Genomic DNA, 19,512 nt, shown 5'->3' with positions numbered 1-19,512 from the left:
ACACCCTTCCTTCACATGTGAAAGAAATAAGCAGCTATCTTCTTTTTAAAATACACCTGAAGGCAGCCCTGATCAGGGAAGTTTTTAATATTTAATGCTGTATTGTTTGTAACACTTGGTTGGAAGCCGCCCAGAGTGGCTGGGAAAACTCAGCCAGATGGGCGGGGTATAAATAATAAATTATTATTAAATTATTATTATTATAACCTCCAGCTCCAGAGAGCGTCTACCCAGATTCCCAGGTTCTTAGGGGTATTATGTGAGAACAGGATTCTGGAGGACTAGATGGGCCTGATCCAGCAACCTCTTCTTTTGCACTTTAATTACATAAGAAGAGCCAGGTCCTGGTCCCGACACATTGTGAAGGAGCACTCTGCACATGCTCCAGTCCACTCGCTTCACGTATTTTTGGGCCCTGCATTGCGGAAGCAGAACCTTGGGGCTGAGCTTTGCCTCTGGGGGGGAAAGGAGAGCCCTGCAGGAGACGCTTGTGCTCCATCAGGGGACGGAGGCGAAGAAAGCTCCCGACCCAAATTTCAAGCGTGGACGGGGAAGCAATGCCCAATCAGAGGCTGGCTGCTTGTCAGCGTTCGGCCAATGGCAGTGAGGCACAGGGTATATATGTCTAGGTCCTTGAGCCAGGCTTTCGGGTCACCTGTTGTGCTGGAGTGAGACAAGGCAGCGCCAAGCCCCAGGGGATTTTGCAGGATTTGATTCTCTCTGTCAGGTAACAGCCGTCTCTGGTTCCCAGATTTGGGCGTGTGGGGTAGGAGAAGGGAGGACAGAGAAACGGGCAGCAACAGCTGCAGGTGCCTCACCTACAAAGCATTCCAGATTTTTTAAAATCTGGAATTTGATCTATGAAGTGGATGGGGAGTGTGGGTGGCAGTCCAGAGAATTTGGGGCGCCAGCAGGGACCCCCTACTCCAGCAATCTGCTTCGGTGCTTCACCCCCTAGAATGGCCAAGTATAGGGTTGCCAGGCTCCTAGAGCTGCCCTTCTTTTCGGACGGCCCCAAATGGCGCCAGTGACCCCAAACCTTGCAATGACCTTGCTGAGTGCCCTAGACGGGCGTCCTTGCTGTTTGTGAGCTGGAGAGGAGGTCCAGGAAGACCCTGGCATTCGCCCACTGGCCAGCCCTCCTGCAAGCGCCTGCCAAACTCTCCCCCTCTCTCCTTCGTTGCTGCATGCAGAGTGCTTTCCCCGCTTCCCTCCCCACCCCCCTCACCCCGCCTGGAGATTGGATTCCTTGCTGGGCACTTGGATCCGGGGACCGCTGACACTTTGCAAAAGTAGCCGCTGGAATGCAAGCTGAGCTGGCAGCCAAAATGTTCTTCCACGCCATCGGGGGCCCTTTTGTGGACAAGAAAGTCGGCTATAAATAAACCGGTTTCCGAGGGGCCGAGGGCTAAAATTATCCCTGGCTCTCCACTGGCGGCAACTAGATAGGAGTGCTGGAGCCTGCACGCCCCCCCTGCCCCACACCTCCCCACCCACTTGGCATACAGGGGGGCCCCTCTTGACCTCTCCATATGGGTTCCATACAGACAGGCCGCAGAGCTGGGAATGGGATTCCTCGCCACCTTGGGAACTCTCCACTCCCCAGCAGAGAGGCTGGGCGCAAGGGGAATAAATAATAATAATCTAGAATAAGCTCAGACCCATGGAACAGCCCTTGCCACAGGGGCTGCCAGTGTGCTTTGCACGCTTCAAGTTCCCGGATCTCAGGATCTCAAGAAAAACGGCTGGGCAAATTAAGAAGGAGGTGGAGAAAGTGGATAGGCCCCTCATTAAAAACCTCGGAAGAGCCTGGCTGCTGGTTCAGGCCAACAGCCCAACAAGTCCAGCATCCCAGATGCTTCTTCTGGGGAACCTGCAAACAGGATTCGAACGCAGAGCCCTCTCCTCTCCTCCTATGGTTTCCAGCAGCTGGGATTTAGGAGCACTGCTGCCTCCAACGGTGGAGGCAGAGCAATAACCGTTATGGCTAATAGATAGCAATAGGCATTTCCTCCTCCATGAATTTTCCCCATCCTCTTTTAATGCCATCCAGGTTCATGGCTGTCGCTGTTTCCTTCAGCAGCGAGTTCCATAGTTTAACTATGTGCTGTACGAAGGACGACTTTCTTTCCTCCGTTCCAAATCATCCAACGCTCAGTCTCATTGCCTTATGGAGAGAGGATGCAGATGGCACTGTGGTCTAAGCCACAGAGCCTAGGGCTTGCCGATCAGAAGGCTGGCGGTTCGAATCCCCGCGACGGGGTGAGCTCCCTTTGCTCAGTCCCTACTCCTGCCAACCTAGCAGTTCGAAAGCATGTCCAAGTGCAAGTAAATAAATAGGTACTGCTCCGACGGGAAGGTAAACGGCATTTCCATGCGCTGCTCTGGTTCGCCAGAAGCGGCTTAGTCATGCTGACCACATGACCCGGAAGCTGTACGCCGGCTCTCTCAGCCAGTAAAGCGAGATGAGTGCCGCAACCCCAGAGTCAGCTACAACTGGACCTAATGGTCAGGGGTCCCTTTACCTTTACCTTGCAGGGTGGAAAATCTTCTCTCTCTCTGCTATCTCCATGCCACACATAGCGTATTTTTCGCTCTGTAAGATGCACCAGACCACAAGACGCACCTAGTTTTTGCAGAAGGAAAACAAGAAAAAAAATATTCTGAATCTCACAAGCCAGAACAGCAAGAGGGATCGCTGCGCAGTGAAAGCAGCAATCCCTCTTGCTGTTCTGGCTTCTGGGATAGCTGCGCAGCCCGCATTCACTCCATAAGACACACACACACATTTCCCCTTACTTATTAGAAGGGGAAAAGTGAGTCTTATAGAGCAAAAAATACGGTAATTTTTATAAAGCCCTATTGCACCTACCTGCAAACTTAAAAAGCCCCCAACACTGTGCCCTGCTTTTTGCCACAGGACTCTCCCCGCCACCCGCCACCATGCCTTTCGGAAACACCCACAACAAGTACAAGCTAAACTACAAGTGTGATGAGGAGTTCCCTGACCTCTCCAAACACAACAACCACATGGCCAAGGTCCTCACCAAGGAGCTTTACGAAAAGCTGCGTGACAAGGAGACTCCCAGCGGCTTCACCCTGGACGACTGCATCCAGACCGGTGTGGACAACCCAGGTGGGTCATACCTCTTGGACGAAGCAAACGCTAAAGCCGCACTGAGCATCTCTCTTTGCTTTGCGGGCAAAGAGGGCACCCAAAGCCAGGCATGCAATTTCTCCCCAATCCGGCTTGCCATCTCCCTCTGGCGGCCAGTTTGCATAATGCATTTGCCACACAGTGGGGGGTGGGGGTGGTGGAGGCCGGGGGGGGGGGAAGGGGGGAGGAAACAAAAGAGTCCAGAGTCCAGCCAGCTTTGAGCCCCAGCAGCGAGAAAGAGTAGCAAGGCATGAGAATCACAGGAGAGCAGAGCTGGAAGGGATCCCAAGGTCATCTGGTCTAGTAATAATAATAATAATAATAATAATAATAATAATAATAATAATAATAATAATTTATACCCCGCCCATCTGGCTGAGTCTCCCCAGCCACTCTGGGCAGTTCCAACCCATTGCAATGCAGGAATAGCACCTATAATTAAGAACAACCCCTTTTCCCGTGGAAATTGAATTGGAAGGTCCCTGTGGCAGAACATCTGCCTGGGAGCGCTGGCAATGTCACCCTTCTGAAACCCTGGAGAGCTGAGCTGCCAGTCAGTGTTGGTAGCACTTGGCTCAATGGGACTTGACATAAGACAGCTTCCTAGGTTCCTAACTGAGAAAAGATTAAAGGTAAAGGGACCCCTGACCATTAGGTCCAGTTGTGACCGACTCTGGGGTTGCGGTGCTCATCTCACTTTACTGGCCGAGGGAGCCGGCGTACAGCTTCCGGGTCATGTGTCCAGCATGACTAAGCCGCTTCTGGCGAACCAGAGCAGCGCACGGAAATGCCGTTTACCTTCCTGCCGGAGCGGTACCTATTGATCTACTTGCACTTTGACGTGCTTTCGAACTGCTAGGTTGGCAGGAGAAGGGACCAAGCAACGGGAGCTCACCCCGTCGCGGGGATTCGAACCACCGATCTTCTGATCGGCAAGCCCTAGGCCCTGTGGTTTAACCCACAGCGCCACCCACGTCCCTTGAGAAAAGATTAGACCATAACAATTTATCAAATCAGGTCCCCAGCTGTAGTATGAATACAAGGACCCACATATTACATACCAAAGCCCAAACAAACCTCTTGCAAGTTGCTAATATTACTGGGAGTTGTGACTTCAAGCCAGCCACAGGAAGTGGTTTCTAGCTGACCACTCCTGGATTAAATAGTCAAGTCCCCTTGCTGGGTTCAATTTGTGGGGGATGCACATAAAACCCTGCGTATAATTCTGCATGTCTCCAGCAGAGACACAGGCTTCATTCATTCATTTGTATGCAGTTTTTCCACACACACACACACACACACAGAGCAAAAATCATGCTCAAAGCGGCTTACAACAAAGAAAACAGGAAAATGCTTCCAACGTTATGAAAACAATTGCATCATAGACACTGGAGGGAAATACTTGTGGTTTTGGTTGTTTCTATACTAATGCACAGAGCATGGGAAATAAGCAAAATGAGCTTGAGCTCTTAACACAGGAGCCTACAATTCTACGATTCCCTGACCTTGCAGAGTGAGATCTCATGTGCAGCGCCTGTTCCTTTTCAACAAGGCTTGCCAAAGGGAGCACCCCACTGGTCATACCCGCCAATCTCCCACTTTGAACACTCTAATCCCATTCCCACAGGTCTCTGGGAGTCTTCCGCTTTTTAAGGGGCAGGGCAATATGTCCCTGATCATATTATTTATGAATTATAGAATTGTAAAGTTTGAAGGGACTCCCCCCCAGGGGTCATGTAGTCCAACCTCCTGCAACGAGAGAATCACAGCTAAAATAATCCCTGGCAGATGGCTATCAATGAAGAACGGTGCTTCAGGCGCCCTTCTCCTAATCTAACGCCTCCTCCCTCGTTCACACACAGGCCACCCCTACATCATGACCGTGGGCTGTGTGGCTGGTGATGAAGAGAGCTATACCGTATTCAGCGGACTCTTTGACCCTGTCATCCGGGACCGTCATTGCGGCTACAAGCCAACTGACAAGCATAAGACCGACCTGAACCACGAGAACCTGAAGGTAGGAACCAGGACTGGCCAGGGCTGAGGGGCTGGAGGGCTGGGCCGAAGTTCTATAGGGGCGCCCATGCTTTGGACATGCAAATTTTAACCCCCCCAGTGCCTGGTTCCCTGAACAAGGGAACTCACCTGCACAGGAGGCAGCGACAACGATCAACCTGGATTCAGGACAGATAAAAGGAAGGACAGAGGCCAAGTTAGCCTGTGGAACTCCCTCCCACAAGAGGCAGGGATGGCCACCAAAACTTGATGGGCCCCGTTTGCCCCGATCCAGCAGCCAGGCTCTTCTTGCCAGTCAGAGTAGACCCGCCTTTGCCAATCTGCTGTCCCAAACATCTGGAGGGCGCCAGGTTGGCAAAGGCTGGAAGAGACGGCACTGTGCTTGACAGATTTGTGGTTTGACTTGGGAAGGGGGCAGGTTCAGACGCTCGCACGGAACGGGGAAGGACCGCCGTGCTCGTGAGAAAGGCAGGTGTGTCGGGGGCTTGCCAGGCCAACTCACGGCAGGCCTCTGCCTCTCTGTTCCCCACAGGGCGGAGATGACCTGGACCCCAACTATGTGCTCAGCAGCCGCGTGAGGACTGGGCGCAGCATCAAGGGGTACACCCTGCCCCCCCACTGCAGCCGCGGAGAGCGCCGGGCTATTGAGAACCTCTCCATCACTGGTAAGTAAGGCTGGAAGAATCACGTTGGGCAAAACAGATTCCTTCTTTGCGTAGCGCAAGAGTTGAACTGCGGAACTCCCTGCCACAGGATGGCTTCGAAATACAATTAGGCAAATTCAGGGAGAAGGAGAGGGCTGTTATCCACGATGGCTGGGCTCTGGGCCCCACAGCTGGAGGCAGCTGTGCTCCTGAATACCAGTGGCTGGAAACCGCAAGAGGGAAGCGTGCTCTTGTGTTCGAATCCTACTTGTAGGTTTCCTGTGGGGGAAAACAGGATGCTGGAGTATTTGAACTCCCTTCGCCTGATCCAGCCAGCTTTCCTTATGTTCTTAAGGCGACAAGAGGAACTGGGAATGTCTTAAGGGCTCTCTCTTTGAAAGATCAGTGCATTCCCCCTAATTTTGGGCCATTTCTGCACTATTCACACTAATTTAAGTCATTCCTTCTTCCTAAGGAGGCCTGGCAACTGTAGGTTTAGGGTGTCTTTTTTGAAAAGCCTTTGCAGGGCCAAACTAGATTACAAGAAGAAGAAATTCTAAGTTTGAAGTGCAGTTAAAGAGGGCTTTTTGCAGCCTCTAGAATCAAGAGGGAACAATGTGCTCAGGATCTCTTTCGGGATGAATATCCATCAGACGTTCGCCAAATATCTGCTGACTCTGGGCAGCGTTTGATTTCAGTCTCAGTTGTTTGAGAGCTGACATGCAATGGCATGAGGTATTTGGCAAAGGTCTGATGATGTTTACTTCTGTGTTTAGTAAATAGCAGGCAATGGGATCTGTCTTTAACAGATGTCAGTTCACGAAGCTTCAAATTTGACATATACCCCAAATCAAAAGAATGAGGGAGAATGCCCTCAGCTACAAAGCACACCCAAAATTCAAAGTTGGGAGAGACGCCCCCCCCCCATTCAGAATGTGCTGTGTATGTACACAGATAGACGAAACATGCTTTTATCTGACAATAAGGGGGGCATATTAAGACCTTGGTGTGTTTTTGTGTTTTTTTACTAACAAAAAGTTTTATTTATAAAGAACTACAATTCAACACCAATGTAGAAAAGTTATTGAAAATTATGCAAGCACAAGTAACTGGCTTCATTCTTCACTCTTCAGACACCAACGGTAGAATTGGGAGTGATACCATTAAACCACTGCATATTTTCTTCTATAGGTTTAAAGATTAAAATAATAAGCAAAACATACTCAATAGCTATTTCTAGTTAGAAACATTCTGTAGAAGAGTAATATTGTCTCCTTTTAACATGATTCGACCCAGCTGTTTCCTTGATTTTGTCTTGGACTGAATCTCCTCAGCATCATTCAGAACCAAGTTCATATATTCATCAAATCCAATATCATCAAAGCCTTCTAGCCTCATGTTCACCTGTTCATACAGCCACACCTGAATTCTGGACCTATTCTGTAGGTATCTGAAGATGAGGTTGATGGGCTGCACCAGAACTTTCTGCACCTTCTGGCCTTGGCCGGCAGCTGGGCTGGGAACGACCCCGGACAGGCGAGCCGACTTAGGTGGGACAGGGCAGCTGATGGTCAACTCCTCTCACTCCTCGCTTTCGTTGTTGTTGTTTAGTCGTTTAGTCGTGTCCGCCTCTTCGTGACCCCCTGGACCAGAGCACACCAGGCACTCCTGTCTTCCACTGCCTCCTGCAGTTGGTCAAACTCACACTGGTAGCTTCGAGAACAATGTCCCACTATCGTCCCCTTCTCCTTGGGCCCTCCATCTTTCCCAACATCAGGGTCTTTTCCAGGGAGTCTTCTCTTCTCATGAGGTGGCCAAAGTCTTGGAGCCTCAGCTTCAGGATCTGTCCTTCCAGTGAGCACTCAGGGCTGATTTCCTTCAGAATGGAGAGGTTTGATCTTCTTGCAGTCCATGGAACTCTCAAGAGTCTCCTCCAGCACCATAATTCAAAAGCATCCATTCTTCGGCGATCAGCCTTCTTTATGGTCCAGCTCTCACTTCCATACATCACTACTGGGAAAACCATAGCTTGAACTATACAGACCTTTGTAGGCTAGGTGATGTCTAGCGTTAGCCTTTTTTGCTGCTGCATCACACAGTCAACTCATGTTTGGCTTGTGGTCCACAGAGTCCCATAGATGCTTTCCACATGTACTGCTGGCAAGCCAGGCGTCCCCCATCTTATATTCCTACCTGAGTGTAGAACCTTGGGGGGGGGGAGCAAAATGGTAAATAAGCGCCGCCGCCAAAATGTGTGGGTGTCACAGGATGAAATAGCGAGCCACACTTCCAGACAGCAACTGCTAGAGATAGGCAGTCGTGGCTGTAAGGCCTCTTTGGTCCACACTCCCAAAGATGCACATGCAGGCTGTGTCCAAATGGTCCTCCATCGCAGCGGGTTGGGCTAGATGACCTTTGGGGGTCCCTCCCAATTCTGCAACTCTATGGTTCTACGAAATGGTCAGCGCCTAGAAGTGGCCTTCTGTCAGTATATGGAAACATCATCGCTGCAGACAGCCAGTTTGTTGACATCACATGGTGCGCTTATCTGCGGGAAAGAAGAATTTCCCAGGACGTTCACAGGCTGGATAAGTCTCTGTGAAGAGTGTAACTTGAAACCTTCTGTGTGCGCATGTTCAGGAAGTTTGTCAGACTTGCTGGAAGAACTGAACTGAAAGGACGTGTTTTTCTCTAGTGCTGTAATGTCAGAAATAAACATCATGTAAATAGATTTCTGACTTATTTTCTTTCCTCTGCGGAAGGAGGAGGAGAGGTTGTGCATTTTACCCACGCTTGGGAAAATGTCACCTATCAAAATCTCCCTGGTCTGTCTGGATATCAGCCAGAGGAGGTTACCGGTATGCAAGCTCCGAGGGCCAGCCTATATGGAGGGGGCTTGCAAACCAATACCTCCTCCACTTGGTGTCTCTCCCCAGCTCACCTCCCTACCTTTCCCCCTGTTCCACAGCCTTGAACAGCTTGACCGGAGAGTTCAAGGGCAAGTACTACCCTCTGAAGAACATGACCGACGCAGAACAGCAGCAGCTCATTGACGACCACTTCCTCTTCGACAAGCCCGTCTCTCCTCTCCTGCTCGCCTCAGGCATGGCCCGGGACTGGCCCGACGCCAGAGGCATCTGGTAATCAGCAACACATTGATAACCCGCAACGTTTTTCTGATGAAAATAGGGACATCTTGTTCAGTGACAGAGGGACGCGGGTGGCGCTGTGGGTTAAACCACAGAGCCTAGGGCGTGCCGATCAGCAGGTTGGCGGTTTGAATTCCCGCGACGGGGTGAGCTCCCGTTGCTCGGTCCCATGCCCCTGCCAACCAAGCAGTTCGAAAGCACACCAGTGCAAGTAGATAAATAAGTACTGCTCTGGCGGGAAGGTAAACGGCGTTTCCGTGCACTGCTCTGGTTCGCCAGAAGCGGCTTAGTCCTGCTGGCCACATGACCCGGAAAAACTGTCTGCAGACAAACATTGGCTCCCTCGGCCAGTAAAGCAAGATGAGCGCCGCAACCCCAGAGTCGTTTGCGACTGGACTTAACTGTCAGGGGTCCTTTACTTTTTCATTCAGTGATAACAACAAGAACAATTTTATTGTTTATACCCTGTCCATCTGACTGGGTTGCCCCAGCCACCCTGGGCACGTCCAGCTCCACCCAGCCTCTCACGCCCTTCCCTCACAGCTTGAAAAATGTTTAATGGAGCAGGGGCCACCCAAACTGCATTGTGCGGCTTGCAAAAATATAGCATAGATAAGTTTTTTCTGCAAACGATACAAACATTTTGCTCCCTGTTCTACGTGTCCTCCCCGTTTTTGAAAGCGTTGCACTGAGTATCAGCATTATATTGCCCGATCACGTCATGTGTGCAATTATCTCGTGCGGTTTCCACCTTATGCGGTTGAAAGCTGGTCTAAATCCTGCAGATTAATTGCATGCAAGGTGGACAACTTAAAAGCCCCTTTTGCACCAGGTTTTCCTGGCATGGGAAGTGCTTCTAAGCCTTTCTCTGGTGGGAATTTGGAGGGCGCATGAGAGCATCCCAGATTTGCCTTGCTTGCAAAGTAAGGATGGGGGCAGTTCGGCTATGTGCATTTTTGCATATATACACCATCCTACAACATACCCCCTGTGCAAAATGCATTAATACTGTATGGTTTCTAGCTTCTGTTGAAAGTTGCCTCGAACACCCCGGTAGAAAAGTTGGCTAGAAATGATCATGATAAAGATGATGATGATGATGATGATGATGATGATAATTTATTATTTATACCCCACCCATCTGGCTGAGTTTTCCCAGCCACTCTGGGCGGCTTCCAGTCAAGTGTTAAAAACAATACAGCATTAAATATTAAAAACTTCCCTAAACAGGGCTGCCTTCAGATGTCTTTTAAAAAGAAGATAGCTACTTATTGCCTTCACATCTGACGGGAGGGTGTTCCACAGGGTGGGCGCCACTACCGAGAAGGCCCTCTGCCTGCTTCCCTGTAACCTCACTTCTCGCAATGAGGGAACCGCCAGAAGGCCCTCGGAGCTGGATCTCAGTGTCCGGGCAGAATGATGGGGGTGGAGACACTCCTTCAGGTATACTGGACCGAGGCCGTTTAGGGCTTTAGAGGTCAGCACCAACACAAACGTACTGGGAGCCAATGCAGATCTCTCAGGACCGGTGTTATGTGTAAATGATAATAATTACATTCCTGGAGCGCTTCAATGCCCTTTTGTGCTGTCACAGTACCTCCAATGCACTCAAGAGGCCTGCGGCGTTCACACTCTCCCCTCTGCCCCCCCCCCAGGCACAATGACAACAAAACCTTCCTGGTCTGGGTGAACGAGGAGGACCACCTCCGCGTTATCTCCATGCAGAAGGGTGGCAACATGAAGGAGGTTTTCCGGCGCTTCTGCGTCGGGCTGCAGAAGGTGAGCTTTGCAGAGGGGCTGCTTTGAAGGGGGGGGGAGAGGGGCACCTGGCTGTCTCAGAGGCCATGTGGGGAGAGCTGTGGGGTTTGGGGCTGGCAGAGAACGGTAGCCCAGAGAGAAAGTCCCTGGCAGGCAGAGGAGCATCATGTGATGCATGATTCCCGCAATCGCAGGGGGTTAGACTAGAGGACCTCTGGGGGTCCCTTCCAATTCTACAATTCTCATTGCCAACAACTATTTATTACAATTCTACTATTCGTTGGCAGGCACCTGACAGGCTCACAGGTGACTCAGGCAGGCTGCGGTCAGTTGACAGTGTCCGAGCTGGTACCAGCTGCAGTTCTGCCTCTTCACTGGCTGAGCTGGGTTTGAGGTCCGGGATGCTTGCCACAATTGCTTTTTTTAAAAAAAATAATATTTATTAAATTTTCCAATAAGAACATACAAATACAAAACAACTACAATGAAAACAAACACAAACAAAAAACAACAAGTATAATTTCAAAATTTATTTTCTCAACCTTATTTCCCCGACTTCCTCATACCTCACCGTTTTGTATTCTAGTTTCATTATCCCATCAGCAACTCCATTCCCTTATTTCCCAAAAGTTTTTTACTAATTCCCTTCCTTTTCTTACTCTAATGTCTCTGAAAACCAATATTTTTAAGTCCATGTCAATCTAACATTCTTTAATCTTGTAATATTTATTAAGATAGTCCTTAAATTTTTTCCAATCTTCTTCCACTGTCTCTTTCTCCTGGTCTCGGATTCTGCCCGTCATCTCTGCAAGTCCCATATAGTCTGTCATCTTCATCTGCCATTCTTCCAGAGTGGGTAGATCTGATGTCTTCCAATACTTTGCGATAAGGATCCTTGCTGCTGTTGTGGCATACAAAAACAAAGTTCTGTCCTTCTTTAACACCACATGGCTGACCATACCCAGGAGAAAGGCCTCTGGTTTCTTCAGGAAAGTGTATTTAAACATCTTTTTCATTTCATTATATATCATTTCCCAGAAAGCCTTAATCCTTGGGCATGTCTACCAGAGGTGAAAGAATGAGCCTTCATTTTCTTTACACTTCCAACATTTGTTGTCTGACAAGTGGTAAATTTTTGCAAGCTTGACTGGGGTCATGTACCACCTATATATCATTTTCATAATATTTTCTCTCAAGGCGTTACACGCCGAAAATTTCATGCCGGTGGTCCACAACCTTTCCCAGTCAGCAAACATAATGTTATGACCAATATCTTGCGCCCACTTAATCATAACTGATTTAACTGTTTCATCCTGCGTATTCCATTTCAACAGCAAGTTATACATTTTTGATAAATTTTTAGTATTGGATTCTAACAATTCTGTTTCCAATTTTGATTTCTCCACCGCTTGCCACAATTGCTAGCAGGAGTGAGGCTCTGGCAGCCCAAAGCACCTGTGCTCAAAGATCTGCGCCAGCTGCCGAGGTCCCTCTGGGCCGAGTTAACGTTCTTGCAGTTCATAACCACTTGAAGCCCATTTACCTCACTCCAAATGTGCCTCGCCCCATATGTGCATAGCTGTCAACTGTCCCTTATTTGGCGGGAAACTCCCTTATCCCAGCGCCGTGTCCCGCTGCTGTCCCTTATGGATGATGTCCCTTAAATTTCCCGGGTTTCATGCTCGCCCGGCTCGGGAGGGAAGCAGCGGCTCGGGGTTCTCCGCCGCACACGCGAGCGTGCGCACGAGCTGCCGTGTCTCCGTCTCTCCCTTTCCCTCCTCAGGGGAGCGGCATGAGGAGACAGGTGGCGGCGCGCGGCCAGGCAGCCCCTCTCTTGTGAGACTTCCGCCGCGCTGCCAGGGGAAGCCGAAGGTGGCAGCAGCAGCTGAGGAGGCGGCCTGAGGGAGGAGGAAGAGGAAGGGATGGGGAGGGACGCAGAAGGTCGGCGCTTCAGGGCTGCCGCGGCGTCGCAACCACCTCATGCCAGGCTCACGGGTGGCGTGGGCGAGAGTCCTTCTCCCTCCCTCCCTCTCTCTCGGGCGGGGAAGGGCAGATGGAACTTCTCGCGCCAGGACGACGGCAGCCCTGATGTGCTGCTTAGCATCCCCTCCAACCAGTGCAGCATCTTAATGTAGTGATTTCCCCCTCTGCATCCCTTTCATACCTCTATTTTTATAAATCATTTGTCCATCCACAGTTCAAATTCTTACTACAAGTTTTCTGTCAATCCTACCAATGTAAGTAACTCTTGACAATAGCTTTTCAACTAAATTATAAACTTTCCCCATTCTTTATTAAAGAGGTCCTCTTCCTGGTTTCTAATTCTGCCCGTAAGCTTTGCCATCTTCGTTCATCAGTTTTGTCTGCCCCTCTTCTTTGGCGGGAGTTGTAGACCCTTAGGATCATATAGTCCAACCCCCCGCAAAACACAGTCAGTCACAGCCAGTGGCGTAGCGTGGGGGGTGCAGGGGGGGCCGGTCGCACCGGGCGCAACATCTGGGGGGGGCACTCGCCACCTCCGGAGTCACCGAAGAGCCTCGGGCGCAGGCTGTAGCAGAGCCCCATGTCTCGCGGAACCGACGAGCTGTGCGCGCGTCTGGGCTGAAGGCGTCCGGCAGGCAGCGGCTCTCAGCGCTCACCACAGTCCCCGCGCGTCGAGGGCGCGCCAGGCAGCCCCTCCTCACAGCCCCGCCGCTGCTGCAGCTGCTGGGCCATGTTGCATTTTCCTCGCCTCTCTGCCCTCCTCCTCCTCCGGGCAAACGGCGTCGTTTGGGCGGCAGCGCCAGCAGCAACTCGCCCTAGATCACCTGACACGGACCCGCTGCCGCCGCCGTGGCTACCTTACCGTAAATACCCCAGCCCAGGCAGCAGCAAGAAGAAGCTGGCAGCGGCGGCAGGTTAGGGGTTAGGGGCGCAAATTACTTGCCTTGCCCCGGGTGCTGACAACCCACGCTATGCCGCTGGTCCCAGCCAAAGCAGCATGGCTCCATCAGTGCTGGATTTCTGTATAAGCTAAGCAAAATCCCTTATTTTGGCTGCTGATCCCTTATTTTCAAAGCTGCTGGTCCCTTATTTTCAAATCTGACAGCTATGCATATGTGACTGCTTCAATCGATGGAACTGGCACTATCACAGGTGCCATGTAAGACCCATTTAACACTGGTTAGCAATCAATCGTTTAGTGTGGCTGCACCTACACTTTGAAACTCCCTGCCTGTTGACACCAGGGCCTTTGTTGTACTTTATCGGCACCTCCTAAAAACATTCCTGCCTAAAGAACCCAGAGCCTTAGAAGGTTGGCGCAAGTTTCGATCAACTTCTTGAAAGTTTCAAAGTGTCCTTGTTGATTTTTCCTATTTGATTCCATCTTTTCTGCAAACCTCTTTGAGGTGTTCTCCCTCCTGCCAATCAATTGGTGGTATAAATTTCATGAAATAAATCAGAAGTCAGCAAACTTTTTCAGCAGGGGGCCGGTCCACTGTCCCTCAGACCTTGTGGGGGGCCGGACTATATTGTGAAAAAAATAATGAACGAATTCCTAAGCCCCACAAATAACCCAGAGATGCATTTTAAATAAAAGGACACATTCTATTTATATAAAAACACATGGATTCCCGGACCATCCGCGGGCCGGATTTAGAAGGCGATTGGGCCGGATCCGGCCCTTGGGCCTTAGTCTGCCTACTCATGAAATAAATGAATGAAAACTCCCAGTCCCGGGCACTGCTCCCTACAAGATCCTACAGTGGACATTCCCAGTTTTGCAGATAAAAGACTGAAGGAGCTTCTTTAAAAGACATCTGAAGGCAGCCCTGTTTAGGGAAGTTTTTAATATTTAATGCTGTATTGTTTTTAACACTCAATTGGAAGCCGCCCAGAGTGGCTGGGGAAACTCAGCCAGATGGGCGGGGTATAAATAATAAATAATAATAATAATAATAATAATAATAATTTCTCATCCTGCTCATCTTTTCCTTTTTCTTGGGGAAGATTGAGGAGATCTTCAAGAAAGCTGGCCACCCCTTCAGCTGGAACGAGCACTTGGGCTACATCCTGACCTGCCCCTCTAACCTGGGCACTGGGCTGCGTGGGGGTGTCCACGTCAAACTGCCCCATCTCAGCAAGCATGCCAAGTTCGAGGAAATCCTCACACGTCTCCGTCTGCAGAAACGTGGCACAGGTGAGAGGGCAGGAGGGGATTTCCATCCTTATTTCCAGAAATAAGACAAGCTGGGTGGCACCTCAAAGGGACTAGGGACTTGAATTTATTTTTAATTGCTCCCTTGGCCCCACTTACCTGGGAGCGAGCCCTGGGGGAGGGGGATTCAGTCCATGCACTTCTGAGTAGACAGGGTTAGGCTCGTGCTGTTATTTGTGGGGCCCCCCTTGCCCATCTCGTGCCATGCAATTGACTGGCGGTTGCTGCATTGCAGGGGGTTGGAATAGATGACCTCTGGGTGTCCCCCTCCAGCTTTACAGTTTAATGACTGCATGTTGAATTAGGCAGAGGGGTGAGGGGAGGGGACCGGGGAATGTGCTTCTTTGCAGAGATAAATCTTTGGTCTGGAATCCAATCCTTATGAGGGATGCTCGAGGGAGCTGGGTATTTTTAGGCTGGAGAAGAGATGGCCAAAAGCTGATACAATGACCCTCTTCAAATATCTGAAGGGCTGTTGCATTCTGTGTCCAGGGCAGCTGTCTGCCAGCTCCATCTGGTACGCAGGATGAGACCCTCCCTGCCCGCAGACTGTCTCACCAGAGTGGTGCAAGCTCTGGTTATCTCCCACTTGGACTACTGAATGCGCTCTACGTGGGGCTACCTTTGAAGGTGACTCGGAAACTGCAACTAATCCAGAATGCGGCAGCTAGACTGGTGACTGGGGACGGCCACTGAGACCACATAACACCGGTCTTGAAAGACCTACATTGGCTCCCAGTATGTTTCCGAGCACAATTCAAAGTGTTGATGTTGACCTTTAAAGTCCTAAATGGCCTCGGCCCAGTATACCTGAAGGAGCGTCTCCACCTCCATCGTTCTGCCCGGACGCTGAGGTCCAGCTCCGAGGGCCTTCTGGCGGTTCCCTCATTGCGAGAAGCCAAGTTACAGGGAACCAGACAGAGGGCCTTTTCGGTAGTGGCACCCGCCCGGTGGAACACCCTCCCACCAGTTGTCAAAGCGATAAACAACTATCTTGACATTTAGAAGACATCTGAAGGCAGCCCTGTTCAGGGAAATTTTTAATGTGTGACATTTTAGTGTATTTTTGATCTCTGTGGAAGCCGGCCAGAGTGGCTGGGGAAACCCAGCCAGATGGGCGGGGTACAAATAATAAATTATTATTATTATAATTATTATTGCATCAAGGAGGGAGCCAGCAGGGCCCGAAGCGATAGATTCCAGACGACCAGGAAGGAGATTCCTTCAAGCAGACTCTCTCCTTCCTTGGAGGTTTCTGAGCAGAGTTTAGATGGCCACCTCTCAGGGATGGTTTGCTAGCACTGAATTGCAAGGGTTTGGGGCTCGACAAGCCTTGGGGCTCCCTCCGATTTTATGAAATCCACACTACAAGGAAAAAATAACCCGGGCAGATGCTTATTTTTAAATCTCTTCCACCACCTGCCTCCCAAAACTGTGGGCATACATTTTTATTTATTTTTATTTATACCCCGCCCTCCCCAGCCAAGACCGGGCTCAGGGCGGCTAACACCAGGTATAAAAACAACTGATTAAAATACGACTTTAAAATGCAGCCTCATTTCAGTAGAAACTCAAATCAAAAACTTTGGGGCTGATGAAAACGTCAAGTCTTCACCAAGGCCAGCTATCCAGACTGGTCCTACATGGGCCAGAAAAAAGCTAGGGAAGTCCCCAAATAGGAGTTCCATCACAGAAGGAAAAAGGAAAAAGGAAAAAGGAAAGAGGGGAAGGGAATCAAGTTGATTCCAAGCCGAAGGCCAGGCAGAACAACTCTGTCTTACAGGCCCTGAGGAAAGAAATCAGATCCTGCAGGGTCCTGGTCTCATGAGGCAGAGTGTTCCACCAAGCTGGAGCCATCACTGAGAAGGCCCTGGCTCTGGTTGAGGCTAATCTGACTTCCTTAGGGTCCGGGACCTCTAGGGTGTTGCTATTTATGGACCTTAAGGTCCTCCGTGAGGCATCCCAGGAGAGGTGGTCCCATAGGTACGAGGGTCCTAGGCCCATTTGTGTGCATTGTGCCCTTGGGGAATCTTAGCACCGTTACGCAAAAGGTGTCCATAGGCAAATGGAACGGACTTCCTCTGAAGGTGATGGACTCCCCTTCATTGGATGGCTATATCTCAGGGATTCTTTAGCTGTGATTCCTACATTGCAAGGGGTTGGACTAGATGACCCTTAGGGGTCCCTTCCAATGATTCTACGAAACGGATTCCTGGCTCAGTAGGGTGTGCAATTTTAGGGGGCGAACCTAAATGTTTGCAAATTTATCCAGCGAGCAGTCTTAAAAAACACATTCTGGGGGCGTGAGGAATTCCAACCAGCTATTATTTCTGTGGCAGCGCAGGAACCATTTAGCTTGACAAGCCTATGGTTTAATGACAGAGAGCAGAAACCAGAAAGCCGAATTGTTTTAGCTTTACCTTCTGAAAATGTCGCGTAATGCTAAATACTAATAAAAAATGTTAATATATAGCGCAGGGGCAATCAACGACCGCTGCCTCATTGCACACACGCATTCTGCTTACCGACCAAAAGCTAAATCCTATTCATTTAAGCAAAATATACCGTATTTTTCGCTCTATAAGATGCACCAGACCACAAGACGCACCTAGTTTTGGGAGGAGGAAAACAAGGAAAAAAATATTCTGAATCTCAGAAGCCAGAACAGCAAGAGGGATCGCTGCGCAGTGAAAGCAGCAATCCCTCTTGCTGTTCTGGCTTCTGGGATAGCTGCGCAGCCTGCATTCGCTCCATAAGACGTACACACATTTCCCCTTACTTTTTAGGAGGGGAAAAGTGAGTCTCATAGAGCAAAAAATACGGTATTTCAAATGGCCGAGTCACTTGTTGCGACTTACAAGCACTTCTTGGAAACTGAAAGTTGCAAAACGAAACGCGCCCTATGGGCTCAGAGCAACCCACTTCCAGTTTCCGGAGGGTCTGGAGGGGGCAATTCAAGTAACGGCGACTCTTCTCCCCCACCCCCAAAAACCCCCACAGGTGGTGTGGACACAGAGGCCGTGGGCGCCGTTTTCGACATCTCCAACGCTGACCGCCTGGGCTCCTCCGAGGTGGAACAGGTGCAGCTGGTGGTGGACGGCGTGAAGCTGATGGTGGAGATGGAGAAGAAACTGGAGAAGGGCCAGGCCATTGATGACATGGTCCCTGCGCAGAAGTGAGAGGTTTCCCGCGGCCGCTGTCCTGCTGACCCCACGTGGACTGGGACTTGGACTCCGGGGGAGGGGTGACCCCAACCTGCCACTCCCGGCCACCCACCGCCCTGTCCCTGGGCGCCCTCCCTTCTCTTGCGAAGGAGGGCGGAGGGCCGCCTGGGGGTGGGGCGGGGCAGCCGGGATGCTCATGACACCTGAGTCCTAGTGGAAGGAGTTAATAAAGCGAATTATGGCCCCCAGAGCCTTGCCTCCTCCCAAAAGGAGTCTCTTGTGCTTTTTTTTTTTTTAAAAAAAAGGTATTTTTTAGTAAGCATTGCAGGGGGTTGGGCTAGATGACCCCTGGGACCCAACTCTATGATTCTATGATGAGCACCACAACCCCAGAGTGGTCTGCGACTGGACTTAACTGTCAGGGGTCCTTTACCTTTACCTTTTTAAAGAAAGGGTACAGTGAAGGCAAATGGGATGCGGGTGGCGGTGTGGTCTAAACCACCGAGCCTCTTCGTCTTGTCGATCAGAAGGTCGGCAGTTCGAATCCCTGCGACGGGGTGAGCTCCTGTTGCTCGGTCCCAGCTCCTGCCAACCTAGCAGTTTGAAAGCACGAAGGTCAAGTAGATAAATAGGTACCACTCCAGCGGGAAGGTAAACGGCGTTTCCGTGCGCTGCTCTGGTTCGCCAGAAGCGGCTTAGTCATTCTGGTCATGACTGAGCCTAATGGTCATGGGTCCCTTTACCTTTACCTTGGGTTATAGACGCTTCAGTTTACAGACTCCACTAACCCAGAAATAGTACCTCGGCTTAAGAACTTTGCTTCAGGATGAGAACAGAACAGCTGGAGGCCCCATTAGCTAAAGTGATGCTTCAGGTTAAGAACAGTTTCAGGTTAAGAACGGACCCCCCGGAACGAATTAAGTACTTAACCCGAGGTACCATTGTACAGTTGCATTTGCAGCTTTTCTTCCCTGGGGAGGGAGAAAAGCCGGTGAGGTCTGAAAGGAAAGCTGTGTGCAGTGAGCTGCTCTTGTGTTCTGATCCCGATTGCATGTTTCCCATAATGGGCTCTCGCACCCAGGTCTTGCCTTTGGGCTTCAATTTGGGCCACTGTGAGAACAGGATGGAAGACTAGATGGGCCAATGGACTCTTCTGATGGAACCTCCAGGCCCAGAGGCAGTCTATCTGATTCCTGGGTTCCTAGTGGTAGTAGTATTTGACAACAGAAGGAGCAGGAGGCTGGGCGTGACGGTCCCTGGGCCTGATCCAGAATGCTCCTCATAAGTAAATAAGAAGAGGCCTGCTCGATCAGGCCAAAAGCACACCTGGGAAATAGAGAAGGCCACTGATTACATTCCCTGCCATCACCAGCATCAAGAGTTTCACAGGGCTGGGCTTTTGACGTCCTGACGTTTAGGAAGGGTT

At 50.4% G+C, this 19,512-nt stretch overlaps 1 protein-coding gene and 1 pseudogene across 2 annotated transcripts; one reads left to right on the top strand and one right to left on the bottom strand.

Moving 5' to 3' along the window:
* The first annotated feature begins 574 nt into the window (after positions 1-574).
* On the top strand, positions 575-18,355 carry CKM (creatine kinase, M-type). The gene is made up of 8 exons (XM_081869341.1): positions 575-727; positions 2,921-3,136; positions 5,020-5,174; positions 5,706-5,838; positions 8,786-8,957; positions 10,622-10,745; positions 14,715-14,904; positions 17,923-18,355. The coding sequence occupies exons 2-8, from the start codon at positions 2,944-2,946 to the stop codon at positions 18,099-18,101; spliced, it is 1,146 nt and encodes a 381-aa protein (XP_081725467.1). The 5' UTR covers positions 575-727; positions 2,921-2,943; the 3' UTR covers positions 18,102-18,355.
* On the bottom strand, positions 5,849-7,398 carry LOC309346171 (small nuclear ribonucleoprotein E pseudogene; annotated as a pseudogene). Its single transcript has one exon. The product of its transcript is annotated as a small nuclear ribonucleoprotein E pseudogene (transcript).
* Positions 18,356-19,512: the final 1,157 nt, after the last annotated feature.

This window comes from Podarcis erhardii, assembly GCF_964252035.2.
Source record: "Podarcis erhardii genome assembly, chromosome: 7".
In the NCBI taxonomy this organism is placed as follows: Eukaryota; Metazoa; Chordata; class Lepidosauria; order Squamata; family Lacertidae; genus Podarcis; species Podarcis erhardii.
The sequence above is the reverse complement of the archived record's forward strand: the minus strand, read 5'-3'. Positions and strand labels throughout refer to the sequence as shown.